A 15,283-nucleotide genomic window follows, 5' to 3' on the forward strand; every position below is an offset into this window, starting at 1 on the left:
TATGAAATTTTTTATTCTGGTGAGACATGATACGGAGCCAAACTAAAATTTAAGAAGATAATAAGTTTTTATTTTCTTTGTATATAACAAATGTTTTCGAATTTTCTTCAAAATAGAGTTTGTCAAACTAGTGTAAGTATACTTCGATAAAAATTCTAGTGATGAGGAACATGAAATAATTTTAAATCAAACTTCAAGCTCTTCAAATATCCAGAAACTTGTAAATCAATGAAGCACACCTGTGACAATTTTAAATTAAATTTTATTTGGCTTTAGTGCTCCGAAAGCAAAACGCGCTACATTATTCAAAACATTTTTCGACAGAAAAAAGATCCATACTTTTTTGAATAGCCGAGCAATCGTATAAAGAGAAAGATTGATTTTGAAATTAAATTCATTAAGCGACAAAACTTTATAAGCTCTAAAAGGCACACCAAATCAAGGCGTATAAACAAAATATTAACAAGTACTTCTGAGTAAGTTTTGATAAAAAATTGAACACTTATTTTGCAACATTAAAAAAAACTAAATCACATAAATCTACTTCAAAATAGTATGAAACTGATTGATTGTCTAACATTTTTTTCAGTTTTTTTCTTTATTTTGTCAAAAGTAGCAAACTTTTTCCAAGTTTATCTCTTTTTGGCATTCCATAAGCCAATTTAGGACCAGTAACGTTTTCTCGAAATCTGTCATTGGCGGGTTATGGAAATTATTTTCGACCAATCCTTGCTGAGAAATAACACCAGCATAAGGTAACGGTCTAGGGTCGCCCACGTCGGGAACCGAACCTAGGTCCTCTGGGTTGTTAGTTGAACTCCTGTTTTTCTTTCTGAACTGACGTAATGTACTACTACTGGCACCTTGACTGTCAAAAAACTGGTGCAGTTTTTTGAAATCGATCTCGGAACCTCGATAAAATGATCCACTAGAAGTCACATCTGCATTTTGTTTATCTTGTATACATTTCATTTGATCAAATTGTTTACCAGTGACATCGAATTTCGTTTCGAGGTACTGATTTCGTTGGCAATGTTTAGACGTTATGGTTGAGTAATCTGGTTCTCTTGGATTATGAGTCGATTTAGTCGAAAGCAAATTACTAGAATTTTTCAAGAACCTTTCGCCCAAAACTGGCGACGCGGGCGCAGACCGCCCGTGGTTTTTACTTGTTGTCGGGGGCGGAGAGTCGACGCTCCCATTTGGCAGATATTTATAAGTTTCGGTATTTTGTCTGGAATGTTGTTGGGATGAGTTCTGCTTAAGGTGATTCGGTTGGGCGGATGCTAAACTAAAATCGAAGTAGTATTTAACTTGATGTGATTTTACAGGTGATTTTGGTGTTGGTGATTCTGCAATCGCTTCACTGACCGAAGACTTTCTAAGTCGAAAATTTGGGTTCGTTGATGGCAAAGATTGCGGAACGTATAACGACGACTTGGCAGAAACTTGAGCCGTAACTTCAGGATAGGTTTGAGTACATTTCGAATCTTGTCGACCGTTGATACTTTCGGCTTCGCGAACATCGGCTCTGTGATTTGACGAGGATTGCTTCCGGATATCACCGAGCGGTACTCGTGCTTGCCGATTGGTCCTCAGATTTGGTGTCGGCAACGCGGACCCGCCTTGAGAATGCGCTTGCAACGTTGTCGCCGAAGCGCTCCGAGGTGTGGGCGTATTTGTACTGCTAACAACCACGTCTAAATTTGAGTGATTTGATTGGCTGATATTTACTGGATTCTGATTGGCTGACGCGATTCGAGGCGAGGATTGGTTGACCAATAAGGAATTGGCAGTATCGAGTGTTGCGTAACCGCTGCTTTTATGTTCTGGTGATGACGAAACTGAATGGTTGTTTGTGGCGGCGATGAAATTTTCCAAGGATAGCACTCGTTGCTTTGAGGATGAACTCGGGTGGTTGTGAGATTTGTGGGATCGACGGCTGTTTTTGGAATCCCTTCTGAAAAACAATAGAAACTTTTAGCTCAAAAGTAATAGGAAAGTAAGCATCGTAACTGGAATTTTCAAAACATATTTGCCCGAAAATTTTTTTGCTGAACTTTTTTACGTTCGTTTTTCAATCATAAACCTAAAAGTTTTACCATCATTTTGCACCATTCAAAAATTTGAAGCGTAAAAACTACTGCTCGCAATTATTTTAAAAAATTTGTAGAAAAACCGCAGAATTGAATCATAACAAATAAAAACAAAAACGACCAAGCAAGAAATAACAGTGAAGAAAATTCCGAGAGAGTAGCTGATCTAAACCATTGATTATCCTCATTCAAAATTGCTGCTCCTTTCTTTCAAAAATTCATCCCTCAAATTTGCACTTAATTTTGTCTTCTATTTTTAGTTTTGCAAATCTGCAGTTATTCAAAGAAAATGTCCCCTGTTCAATTCCTCAAGCACTCCCTAATAAACCCAATTATCTTTTGATCAAAACAATAATCCGTGAAGACATTTTGTACCTCAAAACTGATCAAGTCCTAACAAAAAAAATCCATCATTATTTGCGGGGAAATGGAAAATTTAATCAAATGCACCCAATTGTACCAGAAGGGGGAAATAGTAAAAGAGAAAAGCCCAATAAGGAATGAATCGGAGAATCAATTAGCCCTTCAAACAATTTCGTCCCACTTTCTTCCTTTTGATTAGTTATTTCCCTACTGAGAAAGTGATACCAAATTGATATCAAAACGATACCAATCTTAGCATTTCCTCAATTTAATATCCGCGAATCTCTGATGGCATTTGAAGCAAAAAACTGCGCAAAAGCGTGAATAAAGATTGATTTCAGAAGAAACTTGAAAATAAACTTGAGCAAAGGAGTGAACAACTTTTTTTGAACAAAAATATTCTGTAATTCACCAAACCGGAAAAATTGGAAAAACAATTATAGTAGAACCAAAAATATGCGATTAACTTCAATTGGAAAAACATCACAGCGAAATTTTAAAAACCGCTAATCTACAAAAAAAATTGTTTTGTTCAAGGTGAAAAATCCTTAGGCAAAAAAAAACAAGACTAATTACCGAAAAAAAATCAGATAAAACAATTGTCAGTTCTAAGCCTAGACATTTAAACATCAATGAAAATCGAAGGCGTTGATTTTCATTATGACTAATTTATGTCTGAGGTTTGCCTTTTGCATGAGGAAAAATCAAATCCATTTTTTTAATGTGCGCTAGGCTACAAAATGAGTCAATACTAAAATCAGTGCAAGTTGATAAAAAAATCATGTTACTCAAAGTAACATCTGCGCAAAAGTAATTGTCTTTTTATCGCAAGAAAACGAAAATTCAAGCACTTTCGAAAAGTCCTCTACACATTTAATAGCCCTCTATGCTACATTCTTTTAAAGACTGCCATCTTAAAAACGTAAGAAGTTGGCAATTATGTCAAGTATTTCTTATCGAACGAATATAATGAAGTTGTCAACTTCACGAAAATTAAAAACTTACGTTGAATTTAAGGGACCGCTAGCGCCTTGACGTGAAAATCCACCTTTTTGGGCTGTTGAGTTTTGATGTGCTTCTGGGCCGTGGAAAACGTTATCGGAACTTTCGTTGGACGAAGTAACTTTCGGACTTCGCATTTTTCGTTCGTTGCAGCTTGTCATTGATTCTTGCGTATGTTCATTGTTCAAATCGGTTTCGCTTGTCAAGTTTTGAACATTTTCGTTGGCAAAAATCACAGGACTTGAAGTTTTATTCGGTTCCATTCGACATTTTTCCGAAGGTTTTTGAAGTCCATTTTGGTTTTCAGCAGAGAAATCACGATACATGTAATCACTTTGCTGGTAGCTTTTAGGCACCAAAAGATTTTGTTGATGCTGTTGTTGTTGTTGTTGTTGATGATGATGTTGATGAATAGGCTGATTTTTTTCTACAACCCGTTTTGAACCGTAAGTTGGGTTTTGCATCTGGCTTTGATTATGATGGTTATGAGTTGTAGCGACAACGTTTGACAAGTTTTTATTTATCTGTTGTTGTTGTTGTTGTTGTTTTCGCTGTTGATGATGATTCTGATGCTGCAAACAAGCACTTGTACCATAATGATTTTGCTGGACCGAATTATTAGTACTACTATTAACACCGCTATTCGTGAAATTACTCTCATAAACCTGGTTCGAATGCGCGTTCAAATCAATGTAATTATTCGTAAAACTAGCAGCTTGATAATCTCGACGATTTGGCTCGACTGTTTGATGCGTGCTTGGGTAATACGTTACGTATGTATTAGACCGATCGGTTGTTATAATTGGGTAATAAACTAGTTTGTCAACTTGAATAGGATCTTCGGCTTGGAAAACAATCGGTTGATTCGAGTTTGGGTCTTTGTAGTACGAGTGATTCCCGAACGAATGATTTCTCGAGTGTTGAATACTAGTGGGTTGCATGTATCTCACGTTGCTTCGGTCGCAATACGGCTGCTGAGCCGACGACATGTATAAAGGTTGCAAGTGATTCAAGCAATCTGATTGGCTGACGAGACCGTTGGTTGGAGTCGGGTTGTTGCCGGGATGTAGAGGTGGCACTCGGCTGCACGCGTTGCCACATCGATTTTCGAGGAAGTCACGAGTTTCGTAGGCTGGAGTGTCGTACCTGAAAAGCAAACAAGAAGTTATTTTGTCAGTCACAGGGTCTAGGGTTCGAGTCCAAACAAGTCAATTTATATTGATTTATTTTTTTGGTTTTTATGGATATATTCTAAAAAAAAACACGAATTTATGTTTAGACAAAGTAATTTTCCCTTTCATTAAAGACGATTATTAACCTGTTGCTGTTTGTTTGTTTTAAGTTCTTAATTTCATTAAATTCAAGTATTTGTTTTCGATATTTTTTGAATCTCTGTGAAGAAATTTCATTCGGCATAGTTGAGTAATTGTTTGAATTATTCATGAATGTGCTCTATTAGACTGGGAAACAGTAAACAAAAGTCTGGATTCCTATGATTCATTTTTCTGGATTAAATTTTTTTTATTATTATTCAACCATGGAAGAAATTAATTATGTTTATTGATGTAGATTTGAGTCTCCTTATCTTTTGACATAAAATATGTTAGAAAAGATATTAAATGCGTAAGCGGCAAAGAAAAGCTAGTAGTTTAAATAAAATCATTGGGAAAAATGTTATGCAAAAACCAAAAGTATATTATTGAAAACGAGAAAAAAAAATGAATAATATATTAAGCTAGTCTTGATCAACCGACATTTTACTTGAAAACCAGACTTCCGTGACGTTTTGTGAATGAGTCACTTTTTTTTGTTCTCCAGGCATCGGTTTAAAGACAAACAATGCTTCACATTTGAAGGGGATAATGTTTTTAATGTTTTGCTTGACATATTTCACACAATAAATAATAGCCACCCTCTCAAAATAAAGATCGTGGATCACATATTTAATAAAATTCAGCAAATTTTTTTCTGTTTTACTCTGTTAATTTCAATTTAGCAAAAAATGATGAATTCATTTTTTCAGAAAAAAAGTTAAAAAATTGAGAAAAGTCATCTTAATAAGATTACAAATCATAACAATATAAATAAATTTAATCCAAAGAAGGTAGTTTTAACCTTAATTTTTTTGTCAGAAACATTTCACTGTAAATAAGTTAAGATAAATTTTGCTCAGGTGAAACATTTTGATCCTTTTATGGATCGTATTATACACATAATGCCACAACAAAACATCTGTTTTGATGTATTGTTCGCTTTTTACAGGTGAAAGTCCGGAAAAGATCTGAAATGTCGTCTATAAGGAAATTCTTTGATTCCAAAAAGTCATCACAAATTTGCAAGGTGTGCATGCCGATTTAATAAGCTACTTAAATTATTAAGCAGTAAATTCTTTTTAAAAGTTGACTTGAAAAATAACAAAAGACAGTATTTTTCTTTTGTTTTGATCAGCTGAGCTAAAAAATAAAACAGCACCTTTTTTGGTGCTCATGCATTTCTTGCTGTCATAAAAAGTAATGCAAAATCAATAATGCGGTTAGAATTATTGATATTGTCTTGACCAAAACGAGTAGTAAAATTAGGGGTGGGGCTATGGCTATCCTTTAAGCGTTCATATGACAAGGTACTTGATCATCTTGAAATTAAGTAGTTTTTGGAAGATGACTAGATCCATTTTTTTCACAACACATAATAAAAAACCAAAAAAAAAAACTAAAAATTTAATCCGATTAGGTTTTAATTTTATAGAATTAAAAAGCCGAACAAAATTGAACTCGTTTTCGTTATAAATGTAATGTCTTTTTGCCGTACAGGATTTGATTTTTGCTAATTTTGCAGAGATTTATAAAAAAGAATTAAATAACCCGAAAAAAATAACTCGACTTTGTCTGCAAAAAAGAGAACCGTAGATTTAATTTAAACAAGATAAAACAAATAATTTGAAAATTCGTATTGGCAGGAAACAAAAATGCTTGTATTTCGGTCGTTTTAATTCAAAGGTCATTTTGATTACGAAAATGAATTCCCCTGAAGTGATTATACATAATCATCAATTTCCGGCAACTTTTAACCTTCATTGCTCTAACGACCGATTTCAAATAGTTCAAAAAGAATCAAATTCCTTTAAGGGACAGTGGTAAAAACAATTTGTGACCAAGAGACAAAATGAACTGAATCATTGCAAACATTTTGCTGGGCGTATTCTATATCATTTGGTTTGGATATTTAAGTCCAGGGTTATACAGCTATAGAAATCTATGTACTTTCTAAGATTCCCAACCTCAAAAAATGAGTTGGAATCGTAACAACTAATTTTACTGTTAACTTACAAAAACTTGCAGTTTGAGTGGACTAGAATCTGTTGAACTTATAAAGCTTAAAATAATTCAAAAAAGTTAGAGAGGGTTTTAAAAATAGAAATGGGACGAGCAAAACCAAATATTTTTGAAATGTCAGACATTTGTCGCTCTCGAGTGATTTTTCGTCCCAGTAAAAACACTTCGCAAATTTACTTCAAGCTGAGCTAGAGACAGAAAACTCAAGTGCGCTTATCAAATTTTGCTATAGTTCGAAGTCACTTTAAAATTAGGGTCAAAAATTAAAATATTGCATTATTTATAAAATCTCAAAAGATACGGCAGACTCAAAATACATGAAATTACAAAAACTTTGTCGAAAAGAGTTTTCATTGAAAACTGAATCACACTGATTAATTACAAAGACATTGACCATGTTAATTGGGCCACGTATTAAGGATTTCAGTTTTGAATGTGCGTTTTTCGGGCAAAAAATGTAGCCAATTATTGTTAGACATTAAATCAAAACAATTGATTTCTTATGGTGAAAGCAAGAGACAAAAAAGAAAAAAAAATGTTTTTAGCCGAAATAGAAACTGCTATTCTTGTTAGGCTAAAAACTAGAGACAATATGTAAAAACTTACATTTTTTTTGTTTTGCTGAGAGATTTGAAATTTTTCATTATTTTGTTTCTTTGTTTCAATTTTTTCATTTTTTGTCATTCAATTTTGCAGACAAATGTGGGTTCTACCAACTACAGTAAATTTTTACCCGGCTATACAGTTTTTTAATCACACCAAGTAAACGACACTAGTTTGAAGAATAAAAAGAGCAAACTTGTTGTATTTTTTTATGATTGTCGTCGGAACATTCTGTGCCACTTGCACAGCAACCGGCTATCCTTGTTTTGATTTTTTTATTGAATTTTTATTGGTTTTGATTTTTTTTGTTTTTTAAATTTTTATTTAATGAATAAATCTGTAGCACAAAAATCAGGGTTGGGAATGTTTTAAAACATGTTTTAAAACAAGGCAAAAAAACACGTTTTAAAACAGAAAATAGAAAACTGTTTTTTATTTTAAAACTTTTATCGTAAAAAGCTAGCATAAGCAGGGAGTCGAACCCCTGCGCCATCCCTTCTTATCCCAATTGCAGTCGCCTGCCCTTCCCAATTGCTCTATTTTCCTTAATAAGATGCGGTTGTTTGCTTGAATAATATGACGTATACGTATGTTTGGGCGATCGCGGCATTATTTGGAAGAATCATTGGAAAATCAATTAGAATCCGAACTGAACAAATTGTAAAAAAAACATGTTTTTTATAAAAAAACGCTGTTTAATTGATTTTTTCAATAAAAAATGTTTTTTTTTCACAACCCTGACAAAAATCAAACCCTCGAAAAAATCTCGAGCATGTATACTTCTTCTTTTACAAAACTCAGTCGACCAAAACAGTTGAAAATCTACTCAATTTATTTAAGTTTAAATATAAAATCCGAACTTTAACTACATTCGACTACTGCGCTTTTTGCCATCCCCTGAATTGTTTCTAAAATTCGATGCACGAAAACATGTCTAAAGTGATTTTTACTATTCCAACCAGCAATAAACGATTCGGTCTGAAGAATTTAGCAAATTTAACAAAGTTTCTTTCATAAAAATAGCTATTTGAATAATTTTTAAGCAACTCCATATTATAATTTTAGGAGATCGGTGGAAAACTTCAAAAGAGTCGATAACTGCTCTGTTTGAACAAATGCACCTTTTTCCCGACTTTATAATTTTCTCCGGAATTTTTACTTTGCGTTTCGCTTGTATACATTTTTTTGTGAAGACTTTCTAGTAACAAAAATTTGTCGGGCAAACCAAGAAAACAAAAAGAGAACACTGCAGTTCAAATTTTATTAAGGTAAAATTGAAAACAACACGAAGTTCAGAATAGTTGGCACAATTTTGAAAATTCTTTTACGTTTTCCTTTTATCATATAAAAGCTTAATATTTCCACTAATAAATTTTTGTAAGCTTGAAACGATGATAGCAAATCCTGGTGAATATGTTGGGTGAGGCTGCGACTCGAACCTGGAGCCTATCGATTAAAAAAGAACGGCGCATCACTAAATGCAGTTTTTTTTAGTTTTTACAACCAATAATTAATTTTTTTTGCTTTTTTTTCTAAACAAAACGTTTTAGTAAAATGTTTTTAATGTTGTAGATCATTAAAAAAACTTACAATTGTTCCATTGACTCGCAATTATTAATCGTGCAAGATCGTTTTCTCAAATTCGGCAAATTCTGAACTGCAATGAAAACTTCTTCTCCTTTCTCGTGCTTTGACTTATTTCTCCTTCGGAAAAAGTTGGGAATTAATTTTGGGAGAAATTTCGACTTTTTCTTCTTGTTATGATGAACGCAATGACCTTGCTCGACGCAATTCCAAGCTTGGGTCGAGGATAAGTTTTCGCAACTTGCTGCTGTTCGGCTAGCTGCCTCTTGAATGCAACCAAAATTAGCTTGAGGTGCTTTTGAAACGTTGACCTTTTGGTGTGAACTTTCCTTTTTTTCACGTGTGTTCACTTTTGAAAAATCGACATAATCTGAAGATTTTCTGGGATAGGCGCTGCCCAAACTCTTTCCTTTTTGAGGCTTTTTCGGTTTTTCTAGGGCTTGGTAATCGGTGTAGAATTGGGCACGTGTTATCGAAGGGGTTTGGTAACAGTAGTTGTTTTGATGGGCGTAAGGGTTTGTTTGACTTGGCTGAGCGTTTTGGGGTAAACTGCCAGGGTAAATTCCATTTTGGGCTAAGAACTCTTGGTAAGCAGCCTGCTGCATTTTGGAATCTAAATGAAATTTGATTTTTTTAAAACAATTTACTAACTGAATCTGAATGTAAAGGAATACTGAAAAAGAATGATTTTTTTCCTTGGTCGAGTTTTTTTAACTCGGCATTGCTAAAAATAAACTATTGTGGAAACTCGTCAGAAAAACAAGCTGCATAATTCAACCTACGTTGTCCTTATTGACTTTTATTGTCTTAATGGTTTGAATTATTTTGGCTAAAACCATAAAAAACTGAGCTATGACGCTTAAGCACAGCTAGCAGCTCAGTAGCTAAAATTACAACTAATCAATTTTAGTCAGAAAGGTATTTTGGTACAGATTGGTAAAAATGTAACTCCAGAACACCAAAGTTAAATAAAAACCAAAGCTCGCCAGTAAGTAAAAGCAAATGGTAAAATTGAAGATATATTTTTTAACTTGTGTTCTGGCTAATTACTTCTGAATTTTCTGGCGTCACGAAAGCTCGAAAAACGAATAAAACACAAAAGAATGACTGTTTTTCAGTCTCCTACGCGAGATTGATTGAAGCAATAAAATAAAAACAAAACATCTACAGGTAAGTTATGAATATGATAAAGTTATTATAAACTCGATAACTTTGATGTTTTTGTTTTTAAAGCAGTTTTTGACCAAGTTAGAAAAACAAGACAAGTGCGTTCAACTCACGATAACAATTGAGTTAAGTCGCTGGAGATAAATTCAAGGCTCCAAGATTATTATAACCAATAACTATAATCGGTAAGTTCAAATCCAAAAATGATGTTCGAAATTGCTATTATTGGATACTCAATCACAGAACATATCAGAGGAACTTTGAGTTTTTGATCAAATAAGATCATAATCGTGACAAAAAAATTTCCAGAATAACAAATCTAAAAGGGTTAAAGGTCAGGTCAAAAATGTGATTTTTGAAATAAGGAAAATGCTCAGAATCTTGACAAAATGATAATTGCTAAAATTTGAACTCAAATTTGTCGAACTTTTATCAGACAAGAATCAACGGATAACTGCTAAAGATCGCAGGTAATTTGAGGTAAACAAAATGTTTATAGACAAATTTTCTGGATTTGTGTTGTTTAGTCGATCAAGTTCTGACTTTCCGCAAGAACAGTCTTGATTCTTTCAGCAGGCGGCTTGGCTTGAGGTAGATTAATCAAGAGATCTAAGAGCTCTTAAACGTCGTCTAAAACACAAAGTAAACAATAAATTTATCATCATTATTTCACACACCACCGAAATTATATAGTTTAACTTGGTTAAGTAGAAGTTAATTACATTTTTGAGACGAGGCTTTTTGTTTGAAGAGTCAATATTAGTTTTGAGTGGTCGCCCCACATTTGCGATAAATTTCATAAGTTTTGGATTATCGGACTCAGCATGGGATGATATTGCTGGGTTAGTCTATTTAGTAGACTGTCAGATTGACCGACAACTTTGACAGCCCAAGCTGGAAAAAAAAATCAAAACTTTGCCAAAAAAAACTTAAGATTTTCAAGTTTGTTGAGTTTGATTGCCAAAAAAAAGAAAAGAACAGAAATTGTTAGAAATTCCGGCCGATAGTGTATAAAATATAATTTAAACGATAAACTATATCAAGCGATGAGCATTGTTTGGTTTTGATTTGTGCTTTTTCGGCCCTTTTTGAAATCGGGTTAGTCGTGCGTCGACTTAGTTTCAGGCCAACATACAATACCGAGGTTATAAGAAGACTAAGACGATATCATATTTTATCGATCAATTTCATCATCTTGCATAACAAATTTTCCAAAAAAATCTTATTTAATAAAAACCAGGGTCGTCAAAATTTTGATGAATGTGTTAATCATTGAGTTTATAGGTTTGAAAACTTAAATTTTCCGATAAACAGTTTGAAAAATTGTGCGCACTGTCGATTCCACAAAATTACCAGACGTTAACATTCCACATGCCATAATAAAACACCCATTACTAATGTGGCCATTTTTTGGCTGAAAAAGAAAGGTATAACACAGCGACAGGGACAATTAAATAATCCGACTGAAAAGCTCCGAATGACATGAAAAGAATATCGCTTACGGTGCAAAAAAAAAATCAATAAAGCCAAGATAACACACCGTCAATATCTTTTGTTCTTTTTTTAAGGGCACTATATTTAGAAAAATAGCCCGCTAGGCTAAAGAGATTAATCAGGGTTTTATCACTTATACGAACCTCAAAGACGACGAAAAATGGTACATTCTAACCTTACTCGGTCTGAAAAATGGATGAATTACTTCTGGCAAAAATGGTTAGAAGGTTCCAATAAAAAAAAATCCTCTATAAAGAAAAAATGAAAATATCTGTTTTTTTTTCGGGAAAAAGTAATGAGCCAGGGAAAATTTTCCCTTTTGGTGATAAACTTTTAATTATGGAGAGCAAATGAAAAAGCAGGGTAGTTAATTGAACTTTTAGCTAAAATAAGTGTACAATTTTTATTCTTTTTCAGGTCAAAATAAGGAAAGATTTCAGGTATTTATGAAGGAAAGATGAACCCCAGTGCCTTGGGAATTGCAAAATAAAAATATTACCTGAAAACTTTATCGGTCAATTGTATAAATTGTAATTTGAATTTATCTGCTCAGCAGAAAAGAAAGATGTAATTATGAAAAAAGCTTGTTTTTGTTTTTCAAAATGAAAAAAAAATCATTTTTCGGAATTTGCGACTCGTGTTAATTAAGGCTAATGGATGTACATAAAGAATAGGTGTAGATTTTGACTAGTGTGAGCTATTTAAGAGGAAAAAATAAATATAAAAACACACTTGGCTAAATTGCCCAACCATAAATTGGAAAGATAACAGCAAATTCTTGCAGAAATGCGAGGCCGCAGTCTTAAAAAATTTAAGTATTTGCTAAATATACATAATCACGAAATGCTGGCTGACATTAAAAATCAAAACAAAAGGTGAACTTGTTTTACCTGCGATTTGCTATTTCAATAGGGAAGCCAATTTTAGGCCTAAAATTTTGGGGAACCTATTTAACCTGCGAATTACTAATTTTGAGTTATTATTTGAAACAACAAATAACGAATTAACAAAAAAGAATGTCGAACTCGCATACATACCGAAATTGAATATAAAAAAGAAAATTTGCTTTTTTGCAATGCAATTCCCAATAATTGTTGGCAAAATGACAATATTTAAACTAATAACACCCACTTAAGCTCAATTAAAAAATTATTTCCTATAAGGAACAAGCCAAGATAACTATCAGTACTTACATAGCGAGTAATTTAGCTGGATTCCATAACTTTTCCAAGCTTGCAATGAAAATATTTTGACAAAAGGATTAAGAAGTATGAACAAGACTTTTCAGATCTGAGTTTTCGTTTTGAAAATTGTTACCTGAAATCAGAACAGCTAATAAGATAGGCAATATTTTTTTATTGGCTTGATTATTACTCGAACTGGGAAAATAATAATTTTTAAGCTAGCAAAATTCGGAGTTTCCGATCATAGCTGAAATAAATAAATAATCACAAATTGAAATCAACGATATATGAATTATGGTTTTTGAAGAGGAGACTCGATTAAATAATTTATCGCTTAAACAAAAATAATTAAAGTAAACTGCAAAACTATGATAGGCGGGAATTTTAAATGAAGAAAAAAATGCTATTTTTCAAATTGAGTATGAGCCGCTTTAACTAAATATAAAATTTTTTTTTCAATTTCGTAGCTCAACATAAATCTCTTTTATCTAAGCGAAATAAAAATAAATATGCACATGTTCCCAATGAGAATGCTACTTACATACACGCTCATTCACTACTGCTGTTTTTTAAAACTGGTATTTTGGAACAGTTTAATAACGAAAAGATAAACGTTATGCATTTGCTATTGAAACATTCAATGAATAAAATTACGACGACTAAAATTGTATTATATTCAGGGAGCGGATAATAGTTTTAGCAACTAAAAACAACTATTTCCAACTTTTCTGTTGTTTTTCCCTATAACTATCTATTTTCCAATAAACTTCACAATAGCAACTTTTTCGGAAGTTTTCTTTGTTTGAAGCTCATATTAACGGATTCAACGAACACAGATGCGCTGCAGCTGGCGAATATTAATTATCCAATGGCAGCTCAGCCATCCGTGCTTCGTTTTGTTTGTTTCGATTCTTGTTTCTTTTCAGACTTTTGACGGAGAAAACTGTACGCCAACTTATGTTCTGCTACTGTAACAAAACGTTGTAAATTTAACGTTTTTCTGCAAGTTTTTACCAACTTTTTGAGCAACTTTTCCAGTCAATTTTGAGCAACTTCTTAGTAACTTTTTTGCCTTTTTGAAAGCAACTATTATCCGCTCCCTGATTATATTACTGCATGCATAGGAAAAATTAGCCACCAATTGTTTTTTCTAGGACGTTTTATCTTCAAAGTTTTCTGAATATCTTCTAGTTAAAAAAACTTGCTCTTTTGTGAAAAAATACAAAACTTAAAAATCAAATAAAACAAAAAAATAAACATAGAGTGGGTAGAAAACAAAATGAAGTTTTTCTTGAACTCAAACTTGAAACTACGGAAATATAGCAAAAAAATTATTGAATGCAAAAATTGGAAAAATTTTTCTAGAATTTCCAGCTATTTAAATGAAAATGAAGATCAAAGTAAACTTTTGATTTTTGCAGACACAAATAGTTACTAAACAAAAACAAATAATTCAACGAAATGCAGACCAAACCGTTGAAAAAAAATTAAAAAAAGTTTTTGATATTGACATTCATAGCTTTTTCATTCTTTTTCTAACCAAAAATATTGAAGCCCAATTGAATGGCAGTTGAAAAATTCAAGCTTTGTGCTGATATTCGAGCAGTCTTGTTCTAATTCTGGGATAGTCCCGAGGGGTTTTTTGACAAGCCTTAAATTTCAATTGCTACAATTATAAGCTGCAATTAACCGAACAGCTATAATCAATTTAGTTGCATTGCAATCTCGGGTCGAGTTCACATTGAAAAGTAGCGACAAAAAAGTAGAAAAAAAAACAGCAATCGCCATTGGTAATTTCACGATGTTCATTGCCACACTAGCAAATATTATCGATAGGCAATTTTACTAATTATCAGCGATGAAACAGCAATGAAAAAACCTATCAAAATGAGCATGAATGGTGAAGTGCCGGGGTTCGATCCTAAATATGCGGTACTAAGCCTCAGCAATAACAAGTTATAGGTTGAATAACTCACACTCTCATTTGAAAACTACTAGATTTTCATAAGTTTTAGCGCTGATTCTCTGCGGAATAATTACTGAAATAGCTCTGAAATACAAAATCGCTTTTTTATTTATACAAAAAACTCTGAATTACACATCAATCGGCGCTGGAAAATAGCGATTACTGGGATACTACAGAAAAAGCAAAAATCAACGGTGTGACTTCAACTCGAGATAAAATTAGGCAAATATATATTCAGTTTGTCTGAAACGCGCAAAACAATTACGCTCAGTATAATTTTAACGATACCTCGCTAAGTTCTCTTCGTCGCGGATTTGAGTGACACCTGTTTTTGATGTGGAAAATGGCAGATATCAATAAAAAAAACTCGGATAATTCGATATTGTGTTTCAAATTTATTGCAATCCCCACATGCAGGTCATGTGAGGTCTCAACTCTAGGGGAATTTTTTTGAGATCGGTTAATTTGCGGCTTGCGCTTCAATGGCACAAA

The 15,283-nt window shown here is 33.0% G+C and overlaps 1 protein-coding gene across 12 annotated transcripts in view; it reads right to left on the reverse strand.

The window, feature by feature from the left end:
- Positions 1-408: 408 nt before the first annotated feature.
- The window catches only part of LOC134855106 (myb-like protein AA), a 51,708-nt gene continuing 36,833 nt past the window's right edge, over positions 409-15,283 (reverse strand). For 9 of the 12 annotated variants that reach the window (XM_063871495.1, XM_063871499.1, XM_063871494.1 and 6 more), the window contains exons 2-4: positions 8,987-10,777; positions 3,465-4,607; positions 409-1,960 (exon numbers count right to left, since the gene is read on the reverse strand). In XM_063871495.1, coding sequence (XP_063727565.1) covers positions 607-1,960; positions 3,465-4,607; positions 8,987-9,585 — 3,096 coding nt within the window. In that variant the 5' untranslated portion in view covers positions 9,586-10,777 and the 3' untranslated portion in view covers positions 409-606. The other 3 variants (XM_063871500.1, XM_063871492.1, XM_063871501.1) reach the window with 3 other exon arrangements.

Source organism: Symsagittifera roscoffensis, chromosome 10, assembly GCF_963678635.1.
Source record: "Symsagittifera roscoffensis chromosome 10, txSymRosc1.1, whole genome shotgun sequence".
NCBI classification, from domain to species: Eukaryota; Metazoa; Xenacoelomorpha; order Acoela; family Convolutidae; genus Symsagittifera; species Symsagittifera roscoffensis.